At 36.3% G+C, this 19,712-nt stretch overlaps 1 protein-coding gene and 1 pseudogene across 1 annotated transcript; both read right to left on the bottom strand.

Annotated features, from left to right (window-relative positions):
* Positions 1-1,648: 1,648 nt before the first annotated feature.
* Positions 1,649-5,144, bottom strand: LOC120193815 (homeobox protein knotted-1-like 2). Its single transcript, XM_039196246.1, has 5 exons — positions 4,685-5,144; positions 4,427-4,549; positions 4,131-4,266; positions 2,223-2,476; positions 1,649-2,096 (listed from the first exon to the last, which is right to left on the bottom strand). Exons 1-5 carry the CDS (start codon positions 5,054-5,056, stop codon positions 1,893-1,895), a joined length of 1,089 nt encoding a protein of 362 aa, XP_039052177.1. The 5' UTR covers positions 5,057-5,144; the 3' UTR covers positions 1,649-1,892.
* An 8,165-nt stretch (positions 5,145-13,309) lies between these two features.
* Positions 13,310-17,734, bottom strand: LOC120194172 (annotated as a pseudogene).
* Positions 17,735-19,712: the final 1,978 nt, after the last annotated feature.

Genomic DNA, 19,712 nt, shown 5'->3' with positions numbered 1-19,712 from the left:
GCTAAGGAAAAGAAATGAGGAAGAAGAGTTTGGAGAAGAATAAAATGGGAATATATTTTTGGGGAATGACTCACCTGAAAAATAAGGGAGATAAGGGGTTTTTTAACCTTTAAAACAAGCTACGGGTAAACTACACTTTTAGTCATTCTCCCATTAACTCATTTTTAAAAAACACCACTATCCTTAGCCTATTGGGTTAACCTAAGCCCAATACCCTTGAGAATTGGTCTAGTTTAGCTTAGAAAATCTAATGGTCTCTATCGACGATAGGGTTGAAACTAAATGTTGCAAAAATTGATCTATTTGTTTGTGATGTGGATGATGATTTTCTAGACAGAATATATGTTGCTATTAGTTTCAAGATAGACAAATTACCACTGAAATACCTTGGTGTACCTCTAGTAACTAGAAAATTGACTAAAAGGGATTATTTCCCTTATTATAGAAGATTAGAAGTAAGTTTGGGTTGTGGTCTAGACAGAGTCTTAGTTATGATGGTAGACTGCATCTTATTGAAACTGTTCTGTTTAGTATCCCCAATTTTTTATATAAACAATTGATTTTACCTAATGTTGTAATTCGGAGGATTGAGCAATTGTGCATGTGTTTCTTTTTGAAGGACAATGATATACCAACTAAAGGAGCTAGGGTTAATTGACAACATATATTCTCTTTGAAATCAGAGGGAATCTAGGGATTAGAAATTTATCTTGTTGGAATAGATCCTACTATTTATTTATGGTTAAAAGTATTTTGGCAGGGGAGGGCTTTCTCTGGATGGCCTAAGTGAAGGAGTATACTTTGAAGGGGAGGATTTTTGTCTGCTTATTGTAAACCTCATTTTTATTGAATCCTAAAGAAGCTATTGAATTTAAGAAATGAGATTAAAAATTTATTTGTAACTGTGGTTGATTGAAAGGAGGTCAATGTGGTATGATATGGGGGAAATTAGGTATAAGAAGGAGAATGTGCAATATGAGAATTTGATTTGATTTCCCTTACATATTCCAAAATTCTCCATTATTGTTTGGATGGTCATTTTGGATAGATTGTCAACCAAAGATAGGTTCATTTGTATGGGATAAACTCGAATAAAAGTTGTCGTTTATATGGTGTTCGGGCATCTCTTTTGTGATTATCCTTTTTCTTGTAGTGTTTGGAGCCTTATAGTTCTTTGCTAGGAGGATACTTTGGCTTGGGTGGTAGATAACTTGAAGGGAAAGTCCCTTGTTTTGTGTATTCTAAAGTTTGCTTGAATACCTTAAAAAAAAGTTTGCTTGGATTGAGTTCCTGTATTATGTCTGGGATGAGCATAATTATAGGCAATTTAGGGGGTTTACTCGTTCAATTGATACTTTGTATGAGCTTATTAGGGGATCTGTATGTTCTAAATTGCATGGTTGCATCATTAATAGGTTGAATATGATGAATATGAAGCTATGTCTTAAGTGGGAAATCCTTTAATGGTTTCCTATAGTCTGTATTTTGTTGCAGTTTTTGCTACATCTTTTGAATAATACAGAGGCCAAAGGAAACGCACTCAAAACCTAACTAGACAGCTAGATAAATTCAGGGTCAATTTGGTTCAAACTCTTAGTTTTCATAATAAATACAGTTGGAGCAAGACTCTTAATTACCCAAATTAGACAACGGCTAACATGACAACCATAGAAAGGTGACAAGCTCACGATGTCGGTAACCCCTTTACTTGTCGGCAAGTCGAGGATTCCATTGTACGAAAGGAATATCATAAGTAGCCGCTCCAAAGTTTTCCAACTTTCTCAATATACACTTACACATTGAGACAGCGGTGAAGTTACACCTTAACTGAAACAAACACTATATATAGTACTGCCTAGGCCAGGTAATTTATAAAGCTGTAGTGCAGATTATCACGGGCCCAAACTATAAGAACCATCACCCATGAAGCGACCATCCATATATAGAGCTGCATTTTGTGGATGCAGACCATCCATCACCATGAATTGCATGTCTTCAGAGGGTTTCCAGTGACGCTTCCTTTGATTTATGAACCAATTATTAATTTGTTTCTGCTCCAAACCTGTTGATTCAGCCAGTGCCGCCTTCTCTGATTCCTATGGGATTAGTACCCGGTTTTGTTAGCAATCCAATATGAAAAACTAAAATGTCAAGTGGAAATTCCAATATCTTGTCAATTATAGCAGGTGTTAAAGATAACGATTCAGCTTAGAAATACATACCGAGGGGTACGGCCATTTGTAGTGCAACTCCCACCAACTATGCAATTTCTGTCTAGCTTCTTTTGGCAGTTTCCCTTTCTTCTTTTTCTTGGAGAGTTCTTGCCTGAGACTACTTAAATAACCACTATATTTCCTCAATAGTTGGTTCTTCAGTTCTTGATCTTCAACACGCGGATCAAATTCCGCTACTTCGGTTTCTCCACCACTATTATCTTGATCCTCCTCAGATGAACCAACACCCTCACACTTCTCATCTGTTTATTTTTTAATAGAAAAAAGGTGGAATGACTTGAAAATAAGCACTTGATTCAATAAACCAAAAAACACAATGCAGGGAATTTTCAGAGCATTATTCATGGTCCAATGACAACAAACATCATTATCGAATTCACAGTATCAGTGCAATACATGCTTAACAAAGCAGTATTTGATGAAAGCAAACATGAGAATTCAAATCAAAAGCACAATATACTCTTAAAACAAATACAGGTAATTTGGGCAAAGAGAAAAACGTTTTTTCCTCAGAAGTAAATTCCATGAGTTAACAGTTGATGGTTTCTGTTACAACATTTCCCTATATCTTTTAAATAAGGAGACTTGCCAATTCAAACAGAAGAGCTAGTAAAAGACAGCTACAAGAGAGATGGGACATGTCAATCAATATATGGTTCCTACACTGGCACAAAGGCCAGGTGCCACAAATAGATAAGTGGGAAGCACTTTAAGATAGTGGAACGTAAGTAAAGGAGAATGAATGCATTGCCTATTCAATGTAGCGAAAGCTGAGAAATTGAGATTGTAGCTCATCAGCCAGATTTAAACAATATTAATGCAAGAGAAGGTCCGAATACAGATAAGCAAATTTACCAGAAACGACAGATAATAGGATTTAAGAAGGCAATATACTGCTAAATACTCCAAAGTACAGCCTTTGTCAATAACATGCCTGCCCCAATATTTATAATGTACCAAAAATATATATCCATGTAACGATAACAAAGTATCCTATAATCAATATATTCCTTCTGTGGTTTCAGACTGCTTAAAAAAATATTAGAAAATAGGAGCAACCTGTGAATGATAAACCCCAATAGACACTACCAATAGAGGAATATATTGTTTTTTATCCTACATCCGTACACAATGGGGTAGCACCTGTCTGATTTGATTGGGCGGCATCCTATGCTCTACAATTTTCCTAGCCTTTAAAAAAAACTATAGGAAAAAAGGAAATACAAAAGAAAATTTACATACTAATTGTTCTAAACGAAAAACAACTGGGGAAAAGAAGACTAATGATTCTCTCTCGAGGTATATATTTAAGTACAAAAACCCACATGAATCAGAATCAGATTTAGCAGAAGTAAAGAGAATACAGTATCCATATTTTGGGAATAATAAAACCCTAAAATAAGAACGGTTGTCAGAGATCATTGAAAAGGTCACCCCATTATAGAAAAGCCGACGTGTGGATTTTATTGAACACCCAGCAATAGCATAAAACCGAGTGCGTTTCGTCTTTCCTCTTTCCAAACATAGGAAACTCGTTAATTAATAAAAAAAAGGTAAATTCGTCAAGCCAATTGAAATTTGCAATCAAATTATTACTATAGTCTACATAGATTCGTCATTAGCTAGGGTTTTCTCAATTAGCTGATTAAATACGTCCTTCTGTTAGCTGGTGTTTATCCTAATGTTGGGTCTTCTTCTCCTTTTCTATGGATTTATTTTTCACTAGTTTTTTTTTCCCTTTTTGCTTCTTCTTCAGTATTGAAGGCTCTTGTTCCATCCTTCCCTTTCTTTTCAGACTTACTCATTAGGCAAAAGGTAAGCAACCCGCTAAATCATCATCATCTTCGTGAATTAAAGCGCGCGTCGATGGAAAGAAAGAGGAGAGAAAAAAAGTACCGGAGTTGAAGATCAGCACGGGAGTGTTGCTGAGCATGTTGAGCTGAGCTTCGATCCTCCTCGTGAAATCCAAAGCTTCTTGTATTGGCCTCGTTAATTCCTCCCGATATTTCACCAACATGTCATAGTAAGCTTCCTGGGTTCATGGATTCACAACTTTTGAGTCAGAAGAAAGAGAAAAAAAGTATTGAAATGGAACAAGTAGCTGTTGTTAAACCCCAAAAAGGTGATCATAATGCCAAAGAGAAGAAGGTTCAGTGCCAAAATTTGAATGGTATAATGAGAAGCAAGATCACCATAAACTGATCCAGTTCCGGATCTTTCGGGGAGTCTCTCGTTGCCACTGAAGATCGCTGCCTCGCTTCAAACTCTTGTCGAGCAGCTGCTAGTCGGGCCATTACTTGAGGTGGAGCTCCCACCTACATGAAAATAGTATAAAAAATTATTAGTGGTGATGAAAGGGTCAACGAGTTAATCGATAGAATTATCTTTTGAGTATATTAAATGTAGTTTAGTGTAAACAGAATATGCACTTCCTTTTGAGGGAAACTTACCTTCTGGCAATCCATGTAAGCTTGCAGGAGGTTATTGTACTGAGGATGAGCAATGATCTTGGCTTTGATAACTTCCGCTTCACTTGAGCTTTCGTTCCCTTCTTGCTGCCCTCTCAACAAAGGGTAGTGAATTTCTTGACCATGTTGAGAATTACTAGCTTCAGTTCTCACAATTTGGTGTCCCTCCGATTGATAACACTCGCTCGATTGAAGCTGAAAAGAAATCAACGGCATCTGGGTCTGCTGATTGCTCACGTTAGAGCCGCTACTCGCTCTCCCATACGGAGAAGAATTCGGTGCAAGAACTGGAGTTGCGTACAAGAAATTTCCCCTAGGAATACCATTCTCGTCCAGCTTATTATATTCATCCATTATTTAATTTTGTCAAAAATTAATCTATGAACCAAACATGTATGAAAAGATATTTAAAATTTTCTCTAAGCTAGAAAGCAATCGACAAAGAAAAACCCTAAAGAAAGCAGTTTAAAGGAATAGAAACTCTAGACACCAACTGATCATTTAGTTCAAAAAGTTTTCCATTTCCATATCAAATCGAGTTGTAGACTTGAAACTTTGGAACAATGGAGACAAGTATTGAAATTCTTTGCAGTTTTATGTCAGGGGAGACTTTAAGTGAAATTGCACCAACACGGACACTTATCAAGAGAATAACAGAAGAAGGATAAACCGCTAACTCGACCAAAAAAAAGGAAAGATAAGATTAAGGGTTTTGAGTTGAGGTTGAAGGAAATAAAGTATGGCGAGAAAGCTTAAGCCGGAACCTGCAAGCCACTGGTGTTATTGGGTGGTTGACAAAACGTTCTTTGTTGAAATAAAAATAAATAGGGTATTTATATATTTAGTATCTAAACTATAAATTTTAGTCAATTTTAATTCTTAACTTTTAGGTTTTTTAAAATTATACGTAAAGTTTAATTTTTGTTTCATATTAGTACTCTATTAAAAACTTAATGTTAAGTTTTGATTTTTTTTAAGTTTATCTACTAAAATAGACTTAAGCTGATAGTTTAGATATTAAATACGTTAAGTTTTTAACTACTAAATACTAAAATGAAATAAAAATCAAGTGTTAGGTATAATTTAAAAAAATAAAAATTTAAATATTAAAATAAATTAAAATTTATTATTTAGATATTAAACACATAATTTACCTAAATAAATATTTGAAGATTTATAAAGGCAAACCACGAGATGAGGCCGTTGGATTAGTAAGGTGAAATTCTCGAAAAAACACCGGTGATCGGTATATTTACCGATCTAACACCGGTTATATTATATTTCTCGATCTAATACCCGTAGCAGTAAAGCGCGCCCTCTGCCCCGCGCTATATGCTGATTTGGCGCCACGTGGGATATAGCGCGCCCCTTGCACCGCGCTATACGCTGACAAGGATTACACGTGGGTATAGCGCGACCCCTGATCCGCGCTATACGCCACGTAGGGATATAGCGCGGATCAGGGGCCGCGCTATACCTGGTTATCTGACACGTGGGGTACAGGGGGCGCTATACCCATAATTACCCCCATACCCCCGACGCTTTACACCCCCAATCCTCCCTATAAATACCCCCATCCTCAATCACTTTCATCACACCAAATTCTCTCAAATACTCTCTCTGTTTAAGGTATATTTTATAATATTTTTAATATTATGTATTTAATTTATTTAATTATTTTACTTTATTTAATATTTTACTAATATAATTCTTTTGCAGATATATAATGGAAGGCAGTCTACTTCGTTTGGATGGAAATCATATATCTCGACACTTTGCTGATACGGTAATGTTTTAACGTTTTAATTTAATTTAAATTATTAGTAATAATGAGTTGATTTATTTAATGCATGATTATTAGATTAAGAATTAATTTTTGTAATTATTTATTTATAGGAGAAGGACCGTGTATTAGATCATTTTATTAGGAATCTTAAGTTAGTGATACCTAGTTGTGTTTTTCCGTATTTAGTAGAGGCTGGATTTGGTTACATAGGTAGATATCAGGGTCACTGTAAGATAGAACCAGACCTTATTTCTGCCTTAGTAGAGCGGTAGAGGCCGGAGACCCACACATTCAATCTTCCGTGCGAAGAGTGCACGATCACGCTTGAGGATGTTTCTATGCACCTGGGGCTTCCGGTGGATGGAGATGTGATATCAGGGATAGCTTCCGGTTCTTGGACTACTTTGTGTCAGGATAATCTAGGACGTGTCTCGGAAAGTTTTATCGGAGGTAGGATACCGTTAAATTGGTTAGATGCCAATTTTCGGGAGTTGAGCGCAGACGCCTCTGAGGATGAGGTTAAGATGTATGCACGAGCATGCATATTGCAGTTGATAGGAGGGTTGCTGATGCCGGACAAATCGCGCAACCTAGTTCACTGAATGTAGTTGCGACATCTTAGCGACTTTCGTCTTGTCGGATTATTCAGTTGGGGCTCGACAGTTTTGGCTTTGTTGTACAGGGAGATGTGTGGAGCCACTGACTACAGGCGTAATGCTATTGGCGGATGTCTCCTACTGCTGCAGTCTTGGGCATGGTATCGATTGCCCTTTTTATATCCCATTGTGAAAAACCCATTCGTATTTCTACTACTTCTGAGGTAATTATAAAACTGATTTTGTATATTAATAATTTTATACAGCGTATAATAAATTTTTTCCTTGAATAGGTGGTCTACTGATAGGAAAAATCATCAGGAGCTACCTGATGATTTAGAAAAAATTAGGGTGCTAATCGATCAGAAGGCTGGCACACAGGTATGAATTTTAATGTTTAAAAATCGATTTTAGATTATAGTTATATAATTAGATTATTATTTTGATAAAAATTATATATTATTTGTTTTAGTTTGAATGGGTGACATATTCTATTGATGATGTGAGGGCGGTGATCCCACCTGAGTTGAGGGGTCTATCAGATGTTTGGATGGCGATGATCCCTCTGATCTGTATAAGTTAATGGCAACAATGATGTTGTATAAGTTCAATGATGTTGGAAATCTGTACTGCAACGACGACATTCTTCTACTACTTCCAACATGAATCTTTCTCGAAATCTTCGTTATCAGCTCCTCAAGAGTTATGTTTCTCTTAAATGATATTTTAACACGCTCATTTGATACGAAAACAACGCCAGTTCCATCTTCTCAAAATTCACCATCATAATAAACAATAGCTGAAAGTCGCGCCATTCTTTGAGTTTAAAAGTGCGACAATATTATATCTGCAAAAAAATAACTGAAACAAACCTGATTAAATAAATTATATATGAAAGAAAATATAACACACTAAATTTTTTACACATCAACGTAAATAATTTAAATAATATAATTTTATATTATTACCTACACCGCAAAACTATTTCGACGTATGCTCCCGCTTTTCAATTTTACAAACATAAAAATTAATTGAAAATAATTAGTATAATGTTTTTTCAAATAATGATAATAAACAATAAGTATAATAAAAAAAATTATAACAAAATTACCTTATAACGAAAGATCGCACGAACTTTTAAATCAAATATGAGAAGATTTCCAGAATTATTACTCGTTGACGAACTTCTATATGTAATTATTCAGATAAAAGATATAGCGCGGACCATGGACCGCGTTAAATATAATTCACCCCTACATGGCGTATAGCGCGCCCCCTGATCCGCGCTATACCTCTACGTGGCGTATAGCGCGGATCAGGGGGCGCATTATACACACGTGTAATCTATGTCAGCGTATAGCGCAGTGCAGGGGGCGCGCTATACCCCACGTGGCGTCAAATCAACATATAGCATGGTTCAGGGGGCGCACTTTACTGCTACGGGTGTTAGATCGGGAAATATAATCTGACCGGTGTTAGATTGATAAATATACCGATCATCGGTGATTTTTCGAGAAATACACCAAATTAGTAATTCTTTTCTTTTCCTTTCCTTTATATTAATTATTGAGCTTCCTTCTCAAGGACGTACCAATTTATTCAATATATATTTTAGTAGTTTTGCTTTTTTTCCCCCTTACCGCCAGGGATTTAAATAGTATTTACGGTCACGTTTTCGGTCGTGCTTCGTTTATCACGGTTGCATATATAACGAATGCTATTACGGTCATTACGGATATCGTGATCGTGAATTTTTTTCAAATGAGCTGATTTTTTTAAAAAAAATAAAATAACATAATAATAGCATAATAGCGGTCTACTATTGCCGCAGGTTGCGATTCGTTAAATTGTGGCCGCGATCCGTCGCTATTGGTGTGATCTCACTTCACACCGTTATTTTTCGCGATAGCAGTTTCGGACACTACCGTAACTGCGATATAATAGTTACGATACCGCTATTCGACCACTATTTGAAACTATACTTACCACTTTGACAATCCTTTTAGGATTGAGGAAACATTGTTTACAAAATTAAGTATTTATTTTTTATTAAATTAATATGACTACAATGTAGTATTATCTTAAAGATTTTAAATCATTTGATAATTACTCTGTCAAACACCTTGTTTACGTATACATTGATATTTGAATCTGATACTTCTATAATTAATAATCATTCTTTTAACTATTAAAATAATTTAATTTGAACTACCAAATTAAGTATTCATCCATGTGTATAAAGTTTTTATACAATAATGAACTTTTTAATGAAATGAAAAATGTCACATCATTTAGATCAGAAGTTTCCCTCTTTATAATAAAAAGTTTTATAATGGAGTGATTATACAGTATACCTATTTTTATAAGGTTAAGGAAATACATTATTTAAAATATTATAAATAACACAATATTTTAGGTTGTTAACTTTTTCTTACTTTTTTCGGGTGCAAATATTTTTCGTAATATTTTATGTTGCATCCGAGAATGTTACATTTTTCATAATATTTTAGGTTAAACCGAAAATATTAAAAAATAATCTTTTAAGTTACGCGTAACCTAAAATGTTATGTTGTTTATAACATTTTAAGTCATGGTTAGTCTTATATTAGATTGTCTCGTGACTTTCGTTAGCCTTATATTCGGTTGCCTCACCCCATAACTCCTCTTTATAATCTAATCCCAGTAGTAATTATTTTGTTTGAATGTGATCATTACTATTTAAATAGAATTTTTGGAACGTGGTTTGTAGGTCAATATTTCAAAAACCAGTCCTCTGTAAATTATTGATTTGCATGTAGTTATATATTTGAATCACGGTACAAGACAATGTTGGTGCAGACGTTGTGAAACTGGATTCATCTTCACAAATCGTCAGGATAGTTTTTATTGGATCAAGTATAAGAAAAATGAAAAGTGAAAATTTGAAGGAAAATAATAGAATAAACACATTCCCTTAAAGGAATTAAAATATGATAGAATTTAAATTTAGTTTCTGAACTTGAAGAAAAATACTACCAGTATGCCAAATATGAAACTTTACTAGCCCCTCTAGAATGTACAATATTTTTTACTTGCTCGCCGTACCTCGCATTCATAGCACAACCTTGAATTCTTAATCTTAGCGTTAGTAGATTAAATCTTGTCGATTTCAAATATAAACTAATAAAAAAATATAAAGTGAAATAAAAGTTTATATATATTATTAGTTTTTTTAATTTAAATAAAAGTTGCTGTGATAGCATAGGAATTAAAGAAGAAGAATCGAGTATAAAATAGTTTTTTTCAACGGTTAACAGTGAATAAGGACCGTCTAGCTTTAGTCTACACCAGATTGATTTTACTGTTCTGGATTACCGTTTGACGGTGCAACCTGTGTGTCATAACCCTCAACTGAAACTGGAAAAGCTTATGATCTGCATGACCACCAATCTTGGTTTTACCCAATTACTCTGCTAATTATAATATTTGTGTTAAATTCCATGTTGTCATCGAATATCAGACCCACAAAACGTTTTCAGGTTTATGTATAATATACAAAATTACAAACATAAAAAGGAAAAAAGGACCCACAGACCATAAATCAGGTTCTCCCCCGATAGTCGCGCGCTATAAAGAGAAAGGGCGTGCTTCAATGATTAAGAGAGAAGCAGTGAATTTGGTTTGTGGTATTGCTTTGCTTATTATTATATTTTAAAGCTTTGTGAAGAGGAATAGACATGTCTGAACTCCAACAGAAACTTTGGTAGGGTACCACCCACCCAACTTTCAGTCACGCTGCTGCTTCTTCCCTATGCACTGTAGTATTCATTGCCATGATTGATTTCATTAGCATCAACACTTTCCACCATTCAACTTTACTACTACACTTTTTCCCTGGCTACGCCTACTATAGCAACACGAGACAAATAGAAAATGCATGTGAATATGACTAAAATAATTACGCAAATCAACTCATTTCTTCTCTTACACATCTCTACTTTATATTTAAGAATTATAAATAAATGAGACGCCTGGTATTTATTGAATTAAAAGGAAAACTTCTACGTTATAGAATTTGATAGTACTCGCTGAAATTATAAAAAATCAAGTAATTTTTTTAATTTTGTTTAAAGGTATCTATTTGCACACTTCGAAATTATCAAGGACCTTAGTTGTATTTATAGATTTTTATAATTATGTTTAGGTGAATTGTACAATTCAACTCTACTGTAACCCAATCGAGAAAGATTGTTTTTCCCCTTTCAATTGAATGAATTCGAGTCTTCAAGATCACACAACTAAGAATCCCACGGCATCATCACCAACTACTATATTTGATAACTATAGTACATCTTACAATATCATGCATGTTTAAAGTATAGTCGGATTTAATTAAAAATTAAGTATTCAAATTATACTTTTTTTTTCTAATTAGGTGTTTAAATTATTTTTCAATCCATCTAGGTGCTTAATTTACAAACATTGTTACTTTAGATACTTGAGCCATAATTGTAGTTAAAGGACATAGATCGCTTTTATAATATTTTAAAATTTTTATTTCAATTAAAAATTTTAAAAGTATTAATTTTTTAAATTACAAAAATCCCAAAATCCCTACAAATCTTTAAAATCAACCCCAAATCCCTAAATCCCAACCATGGTCAATGTCATCGAATCCGCCTCCCTTTTAAACTAACATCTTCCTTGCCATCGAGTCGCACAAATGTTGTAATTATTTCCCTAAATGTCGCGCCGTCGATTGATTTAAATTGCACCATCGGTGGTTGTTTGTCGCATGGATTATCGTCAGGTGGAGGCGTAATTGGTGTAGGTTCAGTCGACAATAACAACAACGGTAAAGAGTAGCAGTGGCATGAGTATATGGATTAGATTTAAGGTTTTTAAAGTTTGAGGTTTATTTAAGATTTTCAAAAAAATTGAGATTTTTTTAAAAACATATAATTTTAAGTATTTTTTTTGTTTAAATAATTTTTTAAAAATTTCCTGAACTCAACGCATGTCCTTTAACGAAATAATTTTACGGCCATTACGACCCGGATACCTAAAAATACCTAAAATGGTAATATTTGTAACATAGACACCTGAATGAATCGATAAAAAATTTAGACACCTATTTGAGAAACACAATATAGTTTGGACAATTATTTTATAATTAAGCCATGTAATTAATTAAGTACAAAATTTTCAAGGTGTATTTGTTGATTCTAGACATATCCTTATATGGTAGAGAATGTCCAAACTACTGAACTAGTGATTGGAGGAGCTGGCGAGCCTATCAAATTGATTAAGATGGTAATATGCTGTTGCTTCCTATTCCCTCAAAACTTCAATCATTTTACGTGTTACCTGTTTAGTTTAGTTTTGGGTTGGGGGGAGGGATCAGAAACTGTAGCTGTGAGTGAAAACACTGATGTTGATCCATACACATTGGGGGAGGATATGATGAATCCATTACAAAATCAATGAGTGGTCCCCATTTAGGCCAAGAACTTCCGTTTCTCCCGCCTAACTTTCTCTTTTCCTCTCAATTTTCAACCTTATTGGAAAGCTTGTCAAATTATTCATCTCTTTCTCCCCATATTTCTACATTCACTCATTTCTTCCTCTGATTTCTTTACTCACTAAACAAAAACTTTTTTGTTTATGCGAACTCTGGTTTGAAACTCTACCTGGACCCGACCTTTTTGCACAGTAGAAGGACTGGGCTGACTCGGTCTTTCTTTCAGCTGCCTAATTTCTGATTCTGGGGGGCAAAAGGTGAAGCAGATCATATTTTTATTTATTGGCCGATGATAATGAAAAAGTTTCTCCCAGTGGAATATACATGAAGTCAACATATTGGAAAACGGGAGACAAATCATCAACAGTTTTTATTGTTTTGTAAGGAGGACCACAATCAACCTGTTTCACTGTTTACTTAATCAATTCTTTTCTAGGATTTTTTTCCCAAACTAGTAAAATAAAATAAAAAAAAGAAGCGGGTTAGCCTTGGACCACGTTTTGAAATATGCATAACCTGGTTTTCTTTCCCCAGTTAATTAGAAACGGAAAAGTTCACACTTTTATTTCTTCTACCATTATGTTACAATGGACATAATATAACACCCATGCAATAGATATTCTTAATAACAAGATTTTTTATGTTGTATATTTTTGGCTTTACAGAAACAATGGACGATCCATAGTGTTACCTCCTTCGTTAGGTTTATAGCAGCCAAAGAGAATTTACAGATCTACGGCAACAACCAGTGGGGTGTCCCCCTTGTCGACCACAAATGTTTTCGAAACCTTGTCGGATTCGGTTTCGATTTCCACAACATACGTCCCATGAAAGCCTCTGAATTCAAACTGTCCTTGGATATCGATACGGCCGTGAGCAAGAGACAGCCACTCAGTTTTAAGAGCAAGAAATCTCTTACCAGTTTCATTGATATCACCTTCTGCATCAACCAAATGTGCATTGTCCCGGCTCATGAACAATTCCTAAAATCCCCACAGCATTACACCCTCTACAGCAGGATGCGCAAAAGCTTCTCGAAGCATAACTTTCAAATCCTCCCCTCTAACGTCGTTGACGGAGGACACTTCGAGCTCTGTGAATCAGATAGGAAGACCAAGAACACCCAACTTATCCAGGGCATCGCTCACAATGGGTCCTACTGGATTATCAATATGTCCTTGATATCCGAGTCCTCCAACAGGTGCCCTTTGCTGCTGCAAATCAAGAATTTGTTCGATATACTTTTCGGGATATGATATGGTGTCACATCCATCTTCAACATGATAATCATTCACAAATAAAGTGTCAGATGGATCAAGCTGATTTGCAGTCTTAAACATGTATGCTCGTATATCTTTTCCCAACCGGTCTTGATAAAATGACCCATGCAACATCTCATTGTTCACGTCATAGTGTCTGAACTTTCCCTTATAACGTGTAAGAAGGCCTGTTAGACGGTTTTGAACAGCAGTCATCAAGTCCTTTTTGTTCAATGCTTGAATCCATTGCTGGACTGTGCACTGTACTTCCCAGAAAATACAATGACCTCGGGTTTCTATTTTATGGTCTTTGCAGAAAGCCAACATATCATCAGCATCTTTGTAGTTGAAATTTACTCGTTGTGGTTCTGTCCAATACCACTTCAATTCATTTTCAAAAGTTGCCCAGTTTAAGTTTTTCACAAAGAAATCAACAAAATCTTCATTATCTATATTTGTTCTCTTGATGCAAGACCCTATAGGGAAGCTATTTTGTGTTTGTGTGACTTTCACAGAAGTTGCAAACAAACTGCTTGAACTGGATCCTGAGAATTGGAGGACGACATCACACTTTCGAGTCTACATGAGCCAAACAAAAAAGGCTTACAAGTGAGAAGTAAGGATTAGGAATACCGCGCGGCTTAGACAAAAACGAGGACATCATGCTTGAAGGGGAATGCCTTATCTAATTAATTAACAGAGAAACCAACCAATTTTCGTGCCATTTCAATAAGGACTAAGCAGTTCAAAATGCATCTACCAATGCGGCCTCAACAGGGACAAGTTTGACTATGCTTAAACATATATAACATGAAACTAAGTAAAAGAGAAAAGGAAATCAATAAATCAGAATTCCAGAGAAATACTACTGAAATCACAACTAGATTTTACCATGTCAGTTTGCCTTTCCAAATGTTTAAATCTGGCCACACGATCAACAGGGAAAATCTGAAGTCCGGCAACCATTAAATCAAGACCTGCAGCCGGACCCTGGATATAAACCATAGCCTTAGATGGTTGCTTCTCAATTCTAAAGGAACCACCGATTTCAATGCCATCTACTATCTTTAATCTTAACTTGTCCACCATTGACCCACTGGCCATCCACAGAAAGTGCAACGTTCACATTTTGAGGACCACTTTCTCCAGAACCAATTTGAACCGAGGCAAACACTTGGTATGTCAAGAAAAGTTTCAGCTTATCAGTGATCATCTGAGCTGGTCCCATCCAAGTTTGTGTACGCTTTTTCACCAGGAAGTAGCGGCCACTTAAAGGTTCTCATAGGCACCAAGGGAAGCTCTAGCCATCGGAGGAAGTATATGTGGTGAGCCTAATGCGACACTCAAATTGAAGTTACCAAGAGGAAACTATCCATTCGTGCCGTCACTTAGTTGGCTATTTGTAATTATATTAACTCCACAATCAGGATTCTAAAAAAAAAGAAGTACAAACACATCAGGAAACCAACACTTGGTTATTTTAACTCCATTAACCTCAGTATGTGGATTTTACTGTTAAGAAGTGTATGCTTATATCAAATAGGGTTTTATTGTAGGAAAGCAAGCAGCAAATCCAAGCATCTGATATCTTCTCTAAAGCATCTGAAAAATAAAAAATAAAAACAATACAAAAATCCGATTTGAAATTATTCATCTCACCTCAATAACTGGTGGTGGTGAAGGAGGGATTTTCTTGGCATGTTGTATGCTTAAGACATTGACAAGAATGTCAGTGCCTGGAGGTGGGCATTCTAAATAGATGACAACTCTTGATTGGGAACCATTCAGTAGGAACTTTCCCTGCAATTGCACCCAATCCTTGTCGGTTGCCTGCACTCTTTTATATGAAAAGAAAGGATCAAAACCCCAGCACCAAAGGAACATATGGGATCTTAACAAGCTAAATAAATCAAGAAAAAACTAAAGTGTAAATGCTCAGAGATTCCAAGTGGAAAAAAGACTAGTTCTAAGAACAATAAAAAAAATAAAAGACCGTACTTGGCAATTCCAATGTACTGTTAGCGGGGATCCTGTGTTTGGAGCCATAATGTGGTTTGTACAGTAGCACTTGTGACATTGTTACCATAAATTCGTACAATAGCTGTTACATTATAAGCAAGTTCACGCTGCAGTCTTCCAGTGATCTCCTGCTGGATACCATTCCAGCTCTGAGTGCGCTCTGTTGCATATGCAAAAACTTTTCCAGTTTGTGTGACTATCTTCCCATCTGCCATAGAATCATGCAAAACAACCTTGCAACCTCTTCCAGACCAGTTACTAAGACCATCTATAAATTGAGGATTTATGATGATCTCATCTCAAGCAATATTGCATCTTACGTTTGTACTCTTTCAAAACAAAGAGGATGCCACAGAGACCAAAAAGAAAGCCACTATAAGATGACAGAACCAGACTTCTCTCTTTTTGTTTTCACCCTTTCCAGAAGGGGGTGGAGTTAACAAATGAAAATTAAACAATTGATATAATTTCTTTTGCGTGTTTGAGACTGCCAGATATTAAAATCTAGTCAGCAGAATTAAAAATTTAGCACTCTTGTGACAGACCACGCAAGAGCTGGCTACTTGTAGATGTTTTTGGCATTGTGAAAGTGAACATGACATAATGTTCAGTTCAGAAAAATAAAAGGATAAAGCTTAGTAAAGCAATGTTACCTCTGACTTGCTTGAACTGGAACAGCGAATAACCACTGAATCAATTAGTAGTTCAATACCGGAAGGAGGCCCTTCCAAATAAAATATAACCGCTTAAGGCACGGTTGATAATGAGAATGTACCTTCCACCATTTCCCATTTCCCCTTTGACACAGAGGTTCTGCAGTGACAAACGGCATTAAAAAAACTTCCTTGTTTTACTAGTTTCAAAGTTGCCATGACATCTGTACACCCTGAAAGAGGCCCCGATACGGCAACACAAGCAGAAACTGAGTATGTAACACCCGGCAAAATTCTGCTCGCTATATCTTGCTCCAGACCCTGCCAGTGTTTTGTGCGATCTTTGACAATTGCGTAGTTACCACCTGACTCTGGTGACAATCCAATCGGGTTAGACTCAGCTGATACTACAAAGCCATTGCAGCCATTGGGATGCAAGAGGACAGTCCATTGGAAAAATCATGATTCACTACGATATTAGCAGCTGAATTGCAACTTGGATGGATCACCTTTTGGTTGAAGTTCGGTCATGAAAAGAATATAATAGTCAGTTGGGGGCACTCGTAGACTTTCTTGGAATTATGAAAACATACATGATATACTCAGTTAAGGAAAGGGTGAAGTGCTGTAAGGCAACGTTACCACTGAATCAATAAGCAGCTCAACACCAGGAGGTGGCCCTTCCAAATAAATATAACCCGTTTAGATATGGATGATAACGAGAATGTTCCTTCCACCATTTCCCACTTCCGCTTTGTCATGGAGGTTCTGCAGTAACAAATGACAGTAACAAAAGCTTCCCTATTAAGTTCACATATAAAGAAATGCAAGGCAATAAAAATAAAGACCATTACTTTCCAATGAACAAATAGCTAGTCGATGAACCATGATTTTCTAGCTTCAATGCCGTGACATTGGTAGACCCCGAAAGAGGTTCTGATACTCCAACACGGGCAGAAACCAAGTATGTACATCCTGGTGAAATTCTGCTTGTGACATCTTGCTCCAGGCCCTGCCAGTGTTCTGTGCGAATTTTGACAACTGCATAATTACCACCTTTGGTGACAATCCAATTTGGTTGCTAGACTCAGCTGATACTACAAAGGCCTTGCAGGTTGCAGCAATTGGGATGCCAAGAGTCGAGTCCATTGGAGAAGTCATGATTTACTATGATATTAGCAGCTGTATTGCCACTTGGATGGGTCATCTTCTGGTTGACGTTCTGCTAGGAAAAGAAAGACCCACGAAATTTCTATTGGTTTACGCTTAAAAACAACAATTATCAATAAAGCGATATGAAGACAAAATATTCACGAAAAGATGAAAATAACACGGGCACGACGAAGAAATTTAAATGGTTTAATAAAAAGAATCAGCAAAAATTAAGGAGAATAAAACGAAAATAGATACACATCAACCCAAAAAAAGAAACCTCAATTATGGTGGGAATTTGGAAGTATAATAAATATTCTTCTGAAAAAGCGAAGCTCAAATCTCAGGGTTGCCATTGTCGGACCAAATGAGAGCCCCATAGTTCCTTTGGATCTCTAAGAACGAACAGCAAAACAAAACCAAATGACAAAGCAAAAAGATAATTACAGTACCTGAGGAGGATGCTTATGTTGGGAAATAAAACAAGCCTATAATCAGATTAGTGAGGATGCGAAATAAAAGCGAAAAAATAATACTCGAAATTGATAAAGAAGTTCAGCCAATTATACCTACGTCTCCGGACTGTTACAGATCTTTTACTAAAGGGAGAAAATTTACAGGTGTTTACAAAAACACTTGAGAGAGAGCTAGAATGATTTAGGAATGATTTTAAAGCTAAATGGGTAATGATATATATAGTTGAAGCTTAAAGACTAATATTTGAAAATACCCTAAAGTACAGGGACTAAAATGCAATTCTCTCATGCACAAAATTCAACCAAAATGGATGCCTAATTTTGACAAATTAGTTGGCTGCCACCTTAGAAAAATCAGTCGCCTATGTTAGAAAGAATCAACCTCCCATGCTGATTTTTTTTTTTTTACTTTTAACAATCTCCCACTTGAAGACCGATTTTAATCTGTCTTCACACTTCGATTAATGCAACAACATTTCTGGTTTTGTTACTCTAGCATGTCAATTGAACCTGAACACAACTTTAGTTTGTCCGTAGTCACCGTCTTTGTTGACATAAGTGAGTCCATCTCATCTTTCATGGAAGACTCCCACTTAACTGAATCTTCGACTTGCATTGCTTCATCATAGCACTCTGGTCCTTCCATACGAATTGCTTGCCTTGGCTTTTACCGCATGTAACTTCACGATCTTTCACGTCATACTTTGCATTAACTTGATTGCCTTTTGACGCCACCACTTGCTCATGTCCATCCATAAGGACTCGGCCTCCCATAATGGTTGTTCTTGTTTCGGCTCTTGCCGCCAAGTGATGAAATGGGCTAACACACCCACAAGTGCATCTCTACCGTAGGAACTCTTTCCTACAAGTCTTGATTTGCCTCGGTTTGGACCATCTCAGCCCTTGCGGAAAAGTCTTGGATCCCCTCCAAACTTTATTTCCTCCACATTAAAGGTTAGGTCTTACTCGACCTACACTCACTTAAACAGCAAATCAAACTCAAAAGAACACAAGAAATGTGTTGAGATGTACCTTCCTCTCTGATTTCGTTGGTATTTACTCAAAATTGTGTCAGCCTTTCTTATTCCATGAAGTCTGACACTCCTCGCATTGAACCCTTGTTATTGGAGTTCATTGTGCCACCATACATCGGCACTTTCTCACGGCAAAGTCTGATGCCCCTTCTTTCCTCCTGCCTTCTAACACGAAGGTTGGAGCTCACTTCCCACCTTGCAAATATGTAGTTTCTCCATGGTTGCCTTGTCCCTTAACATCTTGGATCTCTTCAACTCTTGTTTATGAAGGATTGTTTCTTACTTGAACATCCTCGGCAAGCCCTTGCTTCGACCCTTCTCTTATAATGGTCTCTGAAGCCATGTTTTCTACTCGAACATGCTCGGCAAACTCCTTGGACATGGCTAACTCCTCCTGCACTTGTCTTCTACTTGCCTTGGCAGAAATGAACTATTTTGAGCCAACTCTCAACGCCCCTTCGATCCTGGGTTCATCCTCTTCTCTGGACAACTCGATCCTGGGCTCATCCATCACCTTGGATGACTCGACTCCCCT

This window comes from Hibiscus syriacus, unplaced genomic scaffold, assembly GCF_006381635.1.
Source record: "Hibiscus syriacus cultivar Baekdansim isolate YM2019G1 unplaced genomic scaffold, ASM638163v2 tig00116997_pilon, whole genome shotgun sequence".
Lineage (NCBI taxonomy): Eukaryota > Viridiplantae > Streptophyta > Magnoliopsida > Malvales > Malvaceae > Hibiscus > Hibiscus syriacus.
Note: the sequence above shows the minus strand (reverse complement) of the source record. Positions and strands in the feature narration are given on the sequence as shown.

Excerpts from the sequence above, each read along its gene's own strand:
- LOC120193815 (XM_039196246.1), bottom strand. The coding sequence starts at position 5,056 with ATGGATGAATATAATAAGCTGGACGAGAATGGTATTCCTAGGGGAAAT. Across the intron at positions 4,267-4,426 it reads CGGAACTGGATCAGTTTATG|GAAGCTTACTATGACATGTT; the intron begins GTGATCTTGCTT and ends CCATGAACCCAG. Across the intron at positions 2,477-4,130 it reads CGTGCTGATCTTCAACTCCG|ATGAGAAGTGTGAGGGTGTT; the intron begins GTACTTTTTTTC and ends AAAAATAAACAG.